This window comes from Chiloscyllium plagiosum, unplaced genomic scaffold (genome assembly GCF_037043375.1).
Source record: "Chiloscyllium plagiosum isolate Xiang-an unplaced genomic scaffold, Cpla_swu_hap1 HiC_scaffold_2, whole genome shotgun sequence".
Classification (NCBI taxonomy): Eukaryota; Metazoa; Chordata; class Chondrichthyes; order Orectolobiformes; family Hemiscylliidae; genus Chiloscyllium; species Chiloscyllium plagiosum.
In genome coordinates, this window is record NW_028270140.1 from 12,036,323 (window position 1) to 12,051,563 (window position 15,241).

Consider the following 15,241-nt stretch of genomic DNA (forward strand, 5'->3'; position numbering starts at 1 on the left):
CGAGGATGGATATGTTCTCCCAGTCAAAGGGATGTCCTTCCTCATCAGTATGTAAAGATGCTAGAGATAGTGGGTCATGTCTTTTTGTAGCTAGCTCATGTTCATGCAACCTGGTGGCTAGCTTTCTGCTTGTTTGTCCAATGTAGTGTTTGTTACAGTTCTTGCAATGTATTTTGTAAATTACATGAGTTTTGCTTGTTGTCTGCTCTATAGGGTCTTTCAAGTTCATTAGCTGCTGTTTTAGTATGTTGGTGGGTTTGTGGACTACCATGATGCCCCGAGGTCTCAGTGGTCTGGCAGTCATTTCACAGATGTCTTTGATGTAGGGGAGAATGGCTAGGGTTTCTGGGTACATTTTGTCTGCTTACTGTGCGCAAAAATACCTTGCAAAAACTTGTGGGACAAAACAGCAGCACTTCACCAGAGACTCCCTGAATATATGTATTACGATGACGAAACATCTGAAAACCAGCCTTCCAGCTCAGCTAGCAAACTTACATTCAGGAATCTCAACCTGAGTTACGGATAGCCTCAAAATTCACTAATATTTACCAGAAATCAGTGCTCTATGTGAACCTACTGCCCATTAATCAAAATTTGTAATTTCAACTCCTGGAAAATAACAGGATGTATAAACAGACCATTTGGTGGAATGCTTTACTACTTAATCTGTAAATCAGCTGAATCTGCACTTCCAGACTCAGCATAGATAATTATGTCTTTTTGGATTCCAAGATGCTCAAAGTTTACAAGTATTTACAAAAGCATTCAGATCATAACTTTGGGATATAAATGCAAGACAAAAACAAATCTGGAATGTAGATCAGTAAAGTTAAAACCATATGAAATAGGCACAGCAGAAGATCATTTGGCCCCTCAAGCCTGTTCTACTGTTCAGTAGAATCATAACTGATCCAGGACTCCGCACACCCACTTTCCTGCCCTTTCCCTATAAACCCTTTATTCATCTACTGATAAAAATCTATCAATCTCAGCTTTAAATAAATACAAAACTCTCGCCCCATAGCTCTGTGTGGCAAAAGTTCCTAAGATTCTCAAACCCTCTGAAAGGAGAAGTTCCTCCTCATCCCAGTCTTAAATTAGCATCCTTTTATTCTGAGACCATGCTGTCTGGTGCTCGACTCCAATCAGCGTTTACCCTGTCAAGCCCCTTAAGAATCTAATGTGTCTCAATGCAATCACCCATAATTCTTCTAAACTCGATCTAAGGGAAGTCCCAAGCTGTTTCACCATTGCTCATAAAGCAAACCCTCCATTCCGGGAATCATACTTGTGAACCTTCACTGAGCTGCCTCCAATGAAATAAAATCTTTTAAAATATTGGGGGACTATGCTCACAGTATTCCAGATGTGGTCTTATCAGCACCTTGTACAGTTGCAGTAAGACTTATGCTCTAACTGCCCTGAAATAAAAGCCAACATTCCATTATCCTGTCTGATACCCTGCTGCACCAGCTTTTTAACTTGTGTGTGTTTGGTGCACATGTCCCCCCACTCCCCCCCCCATCTACTCTGGTTCAGACTTCCTCCAAAATCTCTAATAAATTAGTCAGACACAACGTCCCTATGCGGACTCTGTTTGACTCGATTAGAATTTTCCGAATGTTCTGCTATTACTTACTTCGTAATTGATTCCGATATTTTTCCAACAATAGATGCTAGTCTAATGGCCTATAGTTAGCTGCTTTTTGCCTCCCTTCTTTTTTGAACACGAGTGACATATTGGTAGTTTTTCGAACTATTGGTGCTTCTGCAGAAGCAAAGAATATTTCTAAAATTACAACCCATGTAACCACTATACCTAGAGCTACCTCTTTTAGGACACTAGGATGCAAGCCATCAGTTCCAGGGACCATCTGCCTTTAGCCCCATGAGTTTGCTCAATACTACATCTCGTGATGGTGATGGCACTTCAGTCCATTTCCATATTCTTTAGGATTAATGTGATGTTCATAGTATTTTCTACTGTAAAAAAAAATGCAAAATACCTAACTCCTTTGCTATTTCCTTGTTCCCCATAACTATCTCCCTCAATCTGTGTTCTAAGGGGCTTATGTTCACTTATCTATTTAAAGCAGCTCTGGTCAGTTTTCATTTTCCTCACCAGGTTGCCCTTGTAGTTTATTTTCTTATCTTTTTAAGTCCTCCTTTGCGAAAATCTAAATTTATCTTCATCTTTGGAGGTAATCACTAACTTTTGCCTCTTTATTTGATTTTTCTTTCAATTTAATACTCTCCTTAACTTCCTTGGCTACTCTGGTTGGGTGATCCTTCTTTAAGAAACGTTACTCCTTTTCTAGGATATGCTTTTGCTCAGAGCCAAGAATTACCTCCCTAAATGTGTGTCACTGCTTGGTTACTGTCACTCATACTCATCTCTCTGCTCACTCCACTTCAGCTAACTTCATCCAATTTCATTGTCATTCCCCTTTCTTATGTTAAATTCAATTGTTTCTGATCCAATTTTCTAACTTTGAAATGATGATAATATCTTCAATCCAGATCATAAAATCCAAAAGCACCAGTTTATTGGCACATAAACACAAGATGAGGAGCACCTGCGGCATTGAAATGTTAAGTAACTATGGCATTTTCAAGTACCATGAAACTGATGGAGGCCAGGAGTGGTTATCCAAACACCAAAAGTAAGCTTGCTGTAAGAAGTGCAACACTGAGTCATTAAAAGCTCAGCAAAAATACATTTGCCAGCCTTCTGACCTCAAACTATCATATTGGCAAATTAAACTGACATGTTCACAAGTTTGCAATCAAGCTGTCATTACACAGGACACATTTATAATACAAGGTTAGTGTATTAAGGATATAAATGTGGAAATAATTTCTGACTAGAAGAAAATCAAATAATATAAAAGTGACTGAATGAACACAGTGGAGAGAATTGTGCTGAAATGTAAAATCCATCGTATTTCATTACTGTTTTGGATAAATTAAAATTTGGATAAATAAATTACTACTGTTTAGTAATTTATGTCACCATTTTATGTCTCTGATACCTACTTATACTAGTTAAAACATTAGACAATCTCACATGAACTTCTCAAATCTCAAACATTTGGAATCCAAGACAGAAAATAATTTAAACTCCAACTTAATTGTGAGGGAGCAAAGCAGCACCTAGAATCTAACATGCAGCAGCTTGACTGTATAATGAAATCTTTCAGTAACCAAAAATATAGCCAAAGAGCAGGGGCAAATCATCCCAAACTACCATTCAGAACATTTGCTAGAAGACATGTAGAACTGTGGATTATCACTTAAGATAGAATTGGGTACAAATCATCTTGATGTTATCATTAACATTAGTCATCTGGGATCAGTTTGAATGGACTGTCCACAACTCAGTCATTCATACTTATCGTGGAAACCTAACCCTATGAACAAAGTTAACATACAGCTTTGACAGTACTTTTGGGAACACTCAGACTTCTAAAAGTAAATCATATTAGAAAATATACATACTTTTCAATGGGCAAAGGATGAGGTCCAGAGACTGAAAGCTTGTACAAAAACATCAAGAACTTGCGAAATGCCTCAAAAAATGGCCAGCGTGAGAGAAGACAGATGCATTTATTGGTATGCACAGACTTGGTGGTGATGAGCTTCTTGCCCACAGCAGTGATGAGGCCCAGTTGCATGAGCTGTTTCTCAGTAAGAACTTCCATTGGGTAAGGTTCATAAAACTGGATAGCTGCACCATATACCTGTTTTATTCGATCAAAAGACATGTAAATTTTGTTTCACAACTAAGAAGACAACACTAGATCAAATGGATCCTTCCAATCAGGATACGTTTTGGCATAGCTGGTCAACAATCAAATAACTTCACCGTATGTCCTTCAAAATCTGTGATGAACGTGGACTCCACAACTAATCCTTGAGACAACTAACTTTAGAGATTTTGTTTTGTCATTTACAAATGCACAAAGGGCCCAAATCTAATTGAATAAATATTCACCTCGTACTGATCTATCAACTTTTGCTCTTCCCAAGAGAATAGGTTCTGTTTCCCCTGACAATGCTGGCCACTCTCCTGCATTGTCTGAAATATGTCTGTCTTTTAAGACACTGTCTTTCTGGAGTGGTATTCATTGACACACCTTATTCCAGAAAATTATAATGAATGTTGAAATTAAGTAAAGTATAATGACCTTTAAGTACGCATATTGGTATTAATTTGTGTGAAGTGCAAATCCACATTTTGTTATATGTGTACACAGGTATCCCCTGTTCAGTTATGGACTGTACAACTGGAGTTTACACTTGGAAACTCACTTCAGAACAGTAAATAAATGGAGTGAAGTACTTGCATCTCAATTGAGTATAGAAGCATTTATAACATACTTTCTCAAACCTTTGGATACTTAAAACCCATGAGTCATTTGATGCACGCCATAAAATGATGGCATTGCCTTTATGTAGGAAAACAGCAGTCAATTCAGAAGTTGATTTCACAAACAATAACCAAAGAAGAATCAATTAAGTGTCTTTGTGATGTTGGTTGAAGGAGAAATTATTAGAGCACAATTCCAGTGCTCTTCATCAAATAATGATACGTGATCTCTAATATCCCCCAGGAGGGCAGATGATTTAATTGTTTAATCCACCATCTCATGCAAGTCTATTACTACATATTTGGATTTTTATCGGAGTTTATTAGATTTGATTATTTACAGTGTGGAAACAGGCCCTTCGGCCCAACAAGTCCACACCGACCCGCCGAAGCGTATACCACCCAGACCCATACTCCTACATTTACCCCTTCACCTAACACTATGGGAAATTTAGCATGGCCAATTCACTTAACCTGCACATTTTTTTTGGATTGTGGGAGGAAACCGGAGCACCCGAAGGAAACTCACGCAGACACGGGAAGAATGTGCAAACTCCACACAGAGAGTCGCCTGAGGCATTGCCTTTATGTAGGAAAACAGCAGTTATTTGTATTATTTGTATGCAAGAAATATGTGACCAGGCTTTTCCTTCTAAGCTTACCTTCTCTGCTGATGAGGCAGTCAACACAAAGGTAGAGAAAACTGGCAGTGGGTACTTAGTCTGGGGAGCCCAGCATTCAATTGTAGCTCCCATGGGAAGACAGAAGAGAGGAACTGATTCAGACAGTGGAAATAATTCATAATCATCTTCAGGATATCTGCATATTAATCCTGAGGAGAAAGAAAAGACAGTGTGGGATGTACTTTAAATTTTAGCTTCATGTAAAATGCAGCTCAGCTGTAAAAACTGTCATCTCATTTACCTTGCTAACTTGTTGGGCTGAATACTGTACATTGTGTAGATTTACTACATTCCAAAATAGCTACATAAGGTTTCAGTAACCACTTGAGAAACACCACAACATTCACTAGTCACAAAGCATTGCTTTTTGGAAGAAACGTGGTGTAAGAGATGTTCAGCATCATTTGCTCTTCATTTCGGTTTGTTCAGTCTTACATGGTCTGGTTAGTGAAATATGCTTTTGAAGACCATTCTGAAATTCAATGTACGTGATCATTTGAGCACAATGCTACCGGCTTCATATGACACAAATAGAGCTCTTGGAATGCATGTCCACAAATCCCTGAAGGTGGCAGGATTGGTAGGCAAGGTGGTAAAGGAGGCATGTGGGATGCTTTCTTTCATGACGCAAGTTATTGAATACAAAAATAGATGTATTGCTAGAGCAGTACCAGACAATGGTAAAAGCACAGCTGGAATTTAGTTGTACAGTAATGGTCACTATACTTCAGGAAAGACGGAACTGCTTTATAGCAAATACAGAGGAAACTTACTATGATTTGAAAAGAAATGAGCGAAGACTGCCAAGGTTAGGCTTGTTGTTCTGAGCACAAAGACGACCAAAGGGTGACTCAATTCAGGTGTACCAAGTAATGAGGGATTTGGAGGCAGCAAAAAGGCAACATCTGTTTCCCCAAGAGAAGATTACAGGGCACCATGAAATTAAAGGTGACTGATAGGAGGATTAGATGGGCCAGGAAGAACAAATTTACACACCCACAGGATGGTAGAAATCTGGAATTCACTGTTCAGATTGCCTGTGGGGGTAGAAACCCTCAAATCATTTGAGTGTGTGTCTGGATTTACACCTGAAGTGCTGTTACCTGCAGGACAATGTGACATATGCTGCAAAGTGTGATTTGAATGGGCTGCTCATTTATTCAGTCAGAACAAACACAAAGGGATGAATGGCCCTTAGTTGCCACCTATCAATATATGAAGAACATCCAAAGCTATTCTGAAAAACCTATAATAACACGGCATTGCTCTGGTCCACGAGAGATTGAATATTCAACAATCTGCAATAACTAAAAGGAGAAACTGGAGAAAAGAAACAGCTCAACAAAACAGCATTTCAGAGCTTACTGCATCTGATACAGAATCTCACCATCAATAAATACAAACAGTATTTCTGAAACCTTTTATTCAGAAGACACAGGAAAAGAACCAGTTTTCACTATCAAAGAAATGACTAGTAACATGCATGACATTGTCATTGATGAAGATCTTTTGGCAGAATTATCAGGAATCAGGGTTGTTGGAGCAGAAACGTAAACACAGATGAGAAAAAAGGCAAAAAAAATTATATCAAGCTAATCAGGATGCAGAAATCAGCTTTGGTCAGGGACACTACACTCTAAACTGTAAATAAACTGAAACCATCAGCTTAGATAGGCCTAGCTATGTATGATCTCTCAGGAGATTATCTTGAACACTTAACTGATCTTAACTTAACTTTGTTCTTAAACATTTCTCACCAGACTCTGCATCACTGACTAGCCCTGCATTTATTACCCACCCCTTATTTCCATTGACTACGGACATCCATGGAGGGATCGTGTAGCGACTGGACCAAGGGACAGGTGGATCTCACTGACTAGAAGATCTTTGTTTAGGGTTGTAAACCTGGGTCAATCAGAGAGCCCTGGCTGACAAATATAAACTGGAGATTCAGAGTCTCCTCATTCCTAGGGACTGGCTCTGAACTGGCTGGTCAGCCCACCTACTGCACATACGAAAATAAAGGGTGACATGGTAATGGGATACCAGCCTCAGTGCAGTTATTTCCAGTCGCTACACCCACAGTATTGTTAGGAAGGAAGTTGCAGGAATTTGATTTTGGGAAAAAATGTTCATGCTGTCACATTGTTAGCCTAAATAATAATTAGAATTATTCCTGAAAAACATTGAACATAATTTGAATTAACATGAAATATTAAATTATTCAAAATTAACCCAAGAGATGAGAGAGAAATTAGAGTACCAAAGATAGCTAGCTTGAGAGCAGCCATGAAAGAAGGTTAAGGCCAAGGTTTTAATTAGTGGCAGAGTTGGCTCAAGGGGTTGAACATTCCACTCTTGCTCTCAATTCCTGTGTACGTATCTACCTCTGCTGAACAAATCACCAGAGAACTGTTCTCCCCAAATTTTAACAGACATTTGATATAGCCTTTTGTTTTAGGTTGAAACTGAATTCCACAAGAACACTTATTCTGTTATCAGGCAAATTTTACCTGGAAAGATCTGTGCTGTACAGATAAAGAAGATAATGTTGTTAAGTACATGGCTCACTTGAGGTAATTTAGAAGCAGATTATTGTTTGACATGACTCTCAAACACTTATGAATTCTTGAAACAGAGAAGCATCTTGAACTTCACTGAAAAATGCACAAACTGTGAAAATTTAATTTGTGGCAATCTATGGAGATATAAGAGGAGCTTAAACCAAGCTGGCAAATCAGACAAAGAGAAATTCTTGCACACATCTAAACAAAAAGGGGCATTACGAGTTAATAAAAGTTATCCATTGGGACTTTGGCTTTACAACTTTTACTAGTAGTTCTAATACAGGGCTCTTACAGAAACAAAAAAGTAAATTAGTTGATCAAATAATGTTGAAAACTTCTTTTCCATTTCATGTTCACTCATGAGCAAGAGTGTAACATTAGCATAATTAGTTTATCTAAAAGCTTTTAAAATGTATTACTCAAGTTACATACCAGCTTTATATGCAATTGAATTCGATGCAGGAACAGACTTCTTGTAACAAAGATAAACACTGGAACCCCACTGAAATAAGAACAAGTAGTTATTAATTCAGAGCTTCACATTCTTTTCTTAAGTTAAATACTCAAAACACTTCATCCATAAGCCAAAACAGAAGTGTTTCACAATTGTTTAAGGTACTAAATATATGTCTAAACATTGTCTTCTGGAGCTCAGTTTCTAGTCACAGGAACTGTCGGTTAATCAAATAAAGCTTTTCAGTGACAAAAAAAAATAAAAAATCGGCATCTACAATGTGAAATGAGGCAGCAACATCTTCAGAAGCCTCGTGGCAAATGCTATCTATCGTGTATGCTAGGTTTGCCATTACCTCGATATGAACATTCCAGGTTGACCAGCTAGCTAATTTCAAACCAAGGGTTGAGCTAAATTCCATAACATTAGCAGATCATAAAACCATAATCTATGATATGGTATATCATTGTATACAAGGTCACTGGGTTCTCTGATTTGTCTGGCAAGAAAAAAGTATTGAGAATTGTAAGAAAGAATAGACTGGAGACCTGTTAATGTGCCTAAGAAAAAAAGGCACTCAGTCTAACTCCTTCATTGGAAATGAGAAATCACAAAACAAAGCCTGCACAAAGTATGGAAACCAAGATATGACTGTGTGTTTATGTGCGTATACGTGCACGTGCGTGTATATGTGCACGTGAAGGAGATGGAATATCCCAGGTAAACCTAAGGGTACTGAACAATTACTCCCACACTTCCAAAGCCTATCTGTTTTCCTCTTTCTCTTTTTACAATTTTCAAAATTTGCATGCCTTGACTTTGTCTCCAAAAGCCAAGTGGCAACCCATTATGGGGATATGATGATCTTAACAGAATCATCAATAGACTATTGATCCAGAAACTCAGCTAATGTTCTGAGGACCAAGTTTCAGGTCCCAACATGGCAGATGGCGGAATTTGGATCTGGAATTAAGGGTCTATTGATAACAATCAAACCATTGCCAACTATTAGAAAACAATCTAGTTCACTAATGTCCTTTCGAGAACTTTGTGCTACTGCACTATTAATTCGTAGAATCCTTACATTGTGGAAGCAAGCCATGAGTCCATACCAACCCACCTGACAGCATCCCACCAGACCTACCACCCGACGCTATTCATGTAACCCTGCATTTACCATGGCAAATCCATCTAGTTTTCACATCCCTGGACCTATAGACAATTTAGCATATCTATTCCACCGAATCTACTTATCTGTGGACTGTGCGGTGAAGCCAGACCATCCAGAGGAAAATGTGCCAACGCCACACTCACCAAAGGGTGGAATCAAACCTTGATAATTGGCGCTATGAGACCACAGTGCTAACCACTGTGCCACTATGCTGCCCAGAGCAAATTATTGAATTCTATTTCCAAAGCATTTAACTAAGTTATCTAGGAAATATGGCAATCAATTTATACACAAATACCTCCACAAACAAGACAGTCACAAAATAAACAACTTTACTGAAATAAGAACAGAAATTGCTGGAGAAATTCAACAGGTTTAGCAGCTTCTGTGGAGAGATAGCAGAGTTAACATTTCTGGTCCAGTGTCACTTCTTCAATTCACTTACATTGTTAAGTAAAAATTATTGGCCAGAATCTAAACAACACACCCACTGCTCTTCAAATGATAAAAGTGGAACATTTGACATTTATCAGAGCTTCAATTTCATGGTTTAGACTTTCAGAAAAATTAGTAAGGCTCTGGAGGAAATTGGACAAGAACTTGTAGAATCCACAAGTGTGACTAAAGGGAAAATTTACTGCTGGATATGCCTTGTTGCTCTAGGTTTTCCTACACTGACATCTGTCAAGAACAATGGCACTAAACCAAGAAAACTAAGGAGACAGGATGCAGTGCCCAATAGGCAAGTGTTATAGGAGAAAAACCAATCATACTATTCCAATAACAAGATGATGGACATCATCCAGGACAAAGCAAGCAATCGGATTGGCATCCTGTCACCATTTTCTACATTCACTTCATCCACTGTTGGGCACAATGGTCACACCGAGTACAAGATACATTCATCAAGGCTTCTCTGACATCACCAAACAGTTCTAAAAATTGCCACCTCAGGAAAAGGAGGGAAAGCAGAGCTTTTTTGAATGCAGACCAAGGTAAACTATTCAAAATCCCCTGCACTCTCAAGATGGTCTCTCTCTCTTAAGGATGCGTGTGAGATTCCAAGTTACAAAGAACATTCCTAACACCTTAATCCACAGAGCAGCTGATACATTCTAGGCTATCCCGATAGCCTCTCTCAGAATCTATAGTCGAACCACCATCAATAGGATAACTACTACAATCAAAAGCTATACAGTATCAAAGCCTGTGGCCCTCGTGGTATTCCAGCCTAGATCTTCAAAACCAGTGAGCTGTTACTTTTGTCAAGACTCTATACACTCATCATATGAACAACACTGTTCAGTTGGTTATACTTTTTGTGCTTTGAGATGGATGTGTGAAGGTACTTGCAAAGTATAGTTTATGGAAAATATTGGTGGTATAAGCAGGGCCCAAAACAACAGTAATATGTTTAAACAGATACACTTGCTTATTTGGATTTGACAACACCATTCCTAACCTCTGTCAGTTTGAAACATATTTAGAATCAATGAAAATACAACCAAGTTTGAAAACTCAATTCACTCTTACTTATTTTACATTATTTAGCAAAACAAAAACGAATTGGAAACTTTTATTAGGTCTATGCCCATGTCAAATTCTATCAGCAACACATGGGCAATTCTCTTACTTGTAGTGTACCAAATTACTTTTGGTCCTCGAAGAGAGTTTTATCAGGTGCCAACCGTCAAATGTCAACAAATGGTTCATCACAAAACTTACAATGCTTTATGAACAGTTCCTCAGGACCATTCCCTACATATTAATGCTTATAACGTAAGATGTTTGAGAGAGAGAGAGAGAGAGAGAGAGAGAGAGAGAGAGAGAGAGAGAGAGAGAGAGAGAGAGAGAGAGAGAGAGAGAGAGTGTGTGTGTGTGTGTGGGGGGGGGGGGGGGGGGGGAGGAGGGGTGAGAGAGAGAGGTGGAGGAGTAAAGGCGGTTCGAGAAACACAATCTTCATCTTTGCTCATTATTCAACAAAAACCCAAAGCTGAAACCAGACTAGATCTTTCAGCAAGGCAATTCCTCAAAAGACTGAACCTGCAGCAAACCTGATATGATGAACAAAGATTATTCAATAGTTTCCTCTGGTTATTGCTTGGGTTATAACCTTATGCTTTCAACTTCAGAGTGTAGCTTTCCGTGAGATATGTTAAGATATCCAAAATGGATGCGTTTGGAAGGAGGTTAAAAGATAACAAGTGGCATTTTATCTTTTTAGATTCAGTTTACATTTTCTTACATTTATAATTTCACCTTTGAAGGGATAACTTTACCTTGCATTATTGGTAATAGTTCACCCAAGATTCAAGATTCTCCATGTAACAGCTGCATAAGAATCATTCTGCTGTTATTTCCCATGAACACAGCAAAACATTCTTACTTGAAACTTTCCTAAACTGCTGTAGTATATCACTTAATACAGAATGAATCGGTGAAAAATTTTGTGGATGATTAAAATCTCAAAAAATAAAAAATGTTGGAAATACTTAGCAGGTTTGGCAGAATCTGCGGTGAAAGAAACTTAACATTTCAGGTCAATGGCTATGACTCTCCACAATTGCTGTCAGACCCATTCAGTATTTCCAGAATTCTATTTTTTATAGAAGAACAAGGAGGAGTTTTTTTTAAACGAATTGGACAGTATTAAGATGTGAAAATTACTTTCTCAACTTTAGTTAAGAACAAATTCAGTGAAGTATTATCTCAACAAGTTTGTTTTTATGCTCATGCCTTTTGATCAATTGTATTGGCATATTGTAGGGTGCAGCTTGCAACATTTGCAGATAAATAGATGTTCAAAAATATTTAATCATGCTTCCAAAAGGAATTTAGCATATGTTGCCAATAAACCTTTCAGCCAAATTAAACAAAAACTTCTCAATTTCCAAAACAATCTGCAAGTGATGTTTCAGCATCCAAACTAATCAGCTCCAATATCTAACGTTTCCATTGTTCAAAAATAACTCTAAAAACACACAAATAAGGCAATAATGTATGTACAGTTGAAAACCTGCTTCCTCCCTCTTCTCCACTTCAATCAGGTTTGCATGCTACTTTTATTTAGACAACTGAAGCAAGCAGTAACATGAGACGTTCAATGTCAGTATTATACAGAAAGAGAAATGAGTTTTCAAACAAACACCCTCCCCATACAAAGAAATGGTATGAAAAAGTACAACCCAGGCAACAAGTTCCAGAATTCACCGTAGCCGAGGTATAAACTGCTGGAAATCTGTTAACAGCAGGCTTATGAATTCCAATGCACGAATTGTAACAGTTCGTGTTGATTTTGTTTAGTGTTCAGCGGCTAGCCATAAGTCATCTTAACTTTTTCATTTCAGACAAAATGAGAAGTTACCCTACGCACTCACCTAGTGAACATTCACCAAAAGCCCCTCACGTTCCATTTCTCAGTGGCTGTGAAAGTGGTTTCAGGACATTTAAAACTTGAAATGCGTCAGTCATTGTCATGAAAAACAATGCAGCTTCAATACTGATCCCCTTCGTTGCTGGCTGCATGTGTCTCTCTACCTCTTGGGTTGAGAATGCTCCTGACTGCAATTTCACATGGAGAACTAATCTAAAGGCAAATATGTACTTCTATTGTCCAAACAGGATCAGAAATAGAGTTCCAGATACTGACTGGGTCCCTGGATCATGTTATCCTAACTTATAGCATGATTCATGATCTGATTCAAAGAATATTTCCCTTCCTAGATATGCTGATTACACTAAACATAGCAACAAGACTTTAAAACTGATAATGTGCTGATAGACTGGAGGTTGGCTAACGTGGTGCCACTGTTTAAAGAAGGTGGCAAGGACAAGCCAGGGAACCAGAGAACAGTGAGCCTGACATCGGTGGTGGGCAAGTTGTTGGGGGGGAATCCTGAGGGACAGGATGTACATGTATTTGGAAAGGCAAAGACTGATTATGGATAGTCAACATGGCTTTGTGCATAGGAAATCATGTCTCACAAACTTGATTGAGTTTTTTGAAGAAGTAACAAAGAGGATTGATAAGGGCAGAGCGTTGGATGTGATTTACATGGACTTCAGTAAGGCATTCCACAAAGTTCCCTGTGGGAGACTGGTTAGCAAGGTTAGATCTCACGTAATACAGGAAGAATTAGCCATTTGGATACAGAACTGGCTCAAAGGTAGAAGACAGAGGGTGGTGGTGGAGGGTTGTTTTTCAGACTGGAGACCTGTGACCATTGGAGTGCCACAAGGATCGGCGCTGGGCCCTCTACCTTTTGTCATTTACATTAAGGATTTGGATGTGAGCATAAGTAGTACAGTTAGTAAGTTTGCAGATGACACCAAAATTGGAGGTGTAGTGTAGTAAAGGTTACCTCAGATTACAACGAGACCTTGATCAAATGAGCCAATGGGCTGAGAAGTGGCAGATGGAGTTTAATTTAGATAAGTGCGAGGTGCTGCATTTTGGGAAAGCAAATCTTAGCAGGACTGAGACACTTAATGGTAAGGTCCGAGGGAGTATTGCTGAACAAACAGATTCATAGCTCCTTGAAAGTGGAGTCACAGGTAGATAGGATAGTGAAGAAGGGGTTTGGTATGCTTTCCTTTATTGGTCAGAGTATTGAGTACAGGAGTTGAGAGGTCATGTTGCGGCTGTACAGGATATTGGTTAGGCCAGTGTTGGAATATTGCGTGCAATTCTGGTCTCCTTCCTATCGGAACGATGATGTGAAACTTGAAAGGGTTCAGAAAAGATTTACAAGCATGTTACCAGGGTTGGAGGATTTGAGCTATAGGGAGAGGGAGACTGGGGCTGTTTTCCCTCGAGTTTTGGAGGTTGAGGGGTTCATAAAATTTTGAAGGACATGAATAAGATAAATAGACAGTCTCTTTTGTGGGGTGGGGGTGTCCAGATCTAGAGGGCATAGGTTTAGTGTGAGGGGGGAAAGATATAAAAGGGAACTAAGGGGCAACTTTTTCACGCAGACGGTGGTACATATGTGGAATGAGCTGCCATACGAAGTGGTGGAGGCTCGTACAATTGCAACATTTAAGAGGCATCTGGATGAGGAAATGAATAGGAAGCGTTTGGAGGGATATGGGCCGGGTGCTGGCAGACGGGACTAGTTTGGGTTGGGATATCTGGTCGGCATGGACGAGTTGGATCTAAGAGCCTGTTTCCGTGCTTAACATCTTTATGACTCAACAACTCTATGATTTGGAGGTGCCGGTGTTGGACTGGGGTGTACAAAGTTTGTTGATGGAGCAGCACTCTAAAAGCAAGCGCTTCCAAATAAACCTGTTGCACTATAACCTGATGTTGTGATTTTTTAAACTTAAAACCTGATGCATTTATTACATTTGCACTTGGAGAGAACAAAGACTTATTCGTGAAAGTGGTCTTCGTCTCATATCTCAATAACCAGTGAAAACCAAACTGCTCAACTAATTGAACAGGATGCAGATTTTTAAAAAGTTGAACCTACTATGGAGTCTCGTTTGTGAATGAAGTGAACCATTATAATGTAAAATGGGTTTAGAATGAACAGAAAGTTGGAAAATAAAATAGCTCCATTAATTATAAAGTGATGTCATCCTTACGAAATGTCAAAGCTAGCAATGGCATCTTCATATTACATAAAATGTCATTATCAGAGCATTTCTGCAACAGAATTTAACCAAATGCAGTCTTTAATCAGGTATTTATGTAGAATAATTCAGCAAAGTTACACTTCTATCAAGAGAACTGCTTGAGCCTTTGAAAATTCCAATGTTTACTTTATTTCAAAACACATGTGACAAACTCGTGGAATTTTAGCTTGTGCCCTCAATCTCATCCACAGCTTTGAAACTAATAGGCTAAGTATTTTTCCTTTCAGGTTGAAAATAAATTGTATTTATAAATAAGGTACTTTTGAAGAAGATTTAACTTATGGATTGCTGCAGTTAATCTGCAAGGCACATTGCTATGAACTAAATATTATGACACTTTCCTTCCTTACATAC

General features: G+C 38.7%; 1 protein-coding gene across 7 annotated transcripts in view; it reads right to left on the reverse strand.

The window, feature by feature from the left end:
• dennd4c (DENN/MADD domain containing 4C) overlaps nucleotides 1-15,241 on the reverse strand; it is a 152,962-nt gene that overhangs the window by 78,483 nt on the left and 59,238 nt on the right. For all 7 annotated transcript variants that reach the window (XM_043719121.2, XM_043719156.2, XM_043719146.2 and 4 more), the window contains 3 exons: nucleotides 8,055-8,124; nucleotides 5,035-5,204; nucleotides 3,502-3,743 (listed from right to left, as the gene is read on the reverse strand). In XM_043719121.2, coding sequence (XP_043575056.2) covers nucleotides 3,502-3,743; nucleotides 5,035-5,204; nucleotides 8,055-8,124 — 482 coding nt within the window. The remainder of the gene's footprint in view (nucleotides 1-3,501; nucleotides 3,744-5,034; nucleotides 5,205-8,054; nucleotides 8,125-15,241) is intronic.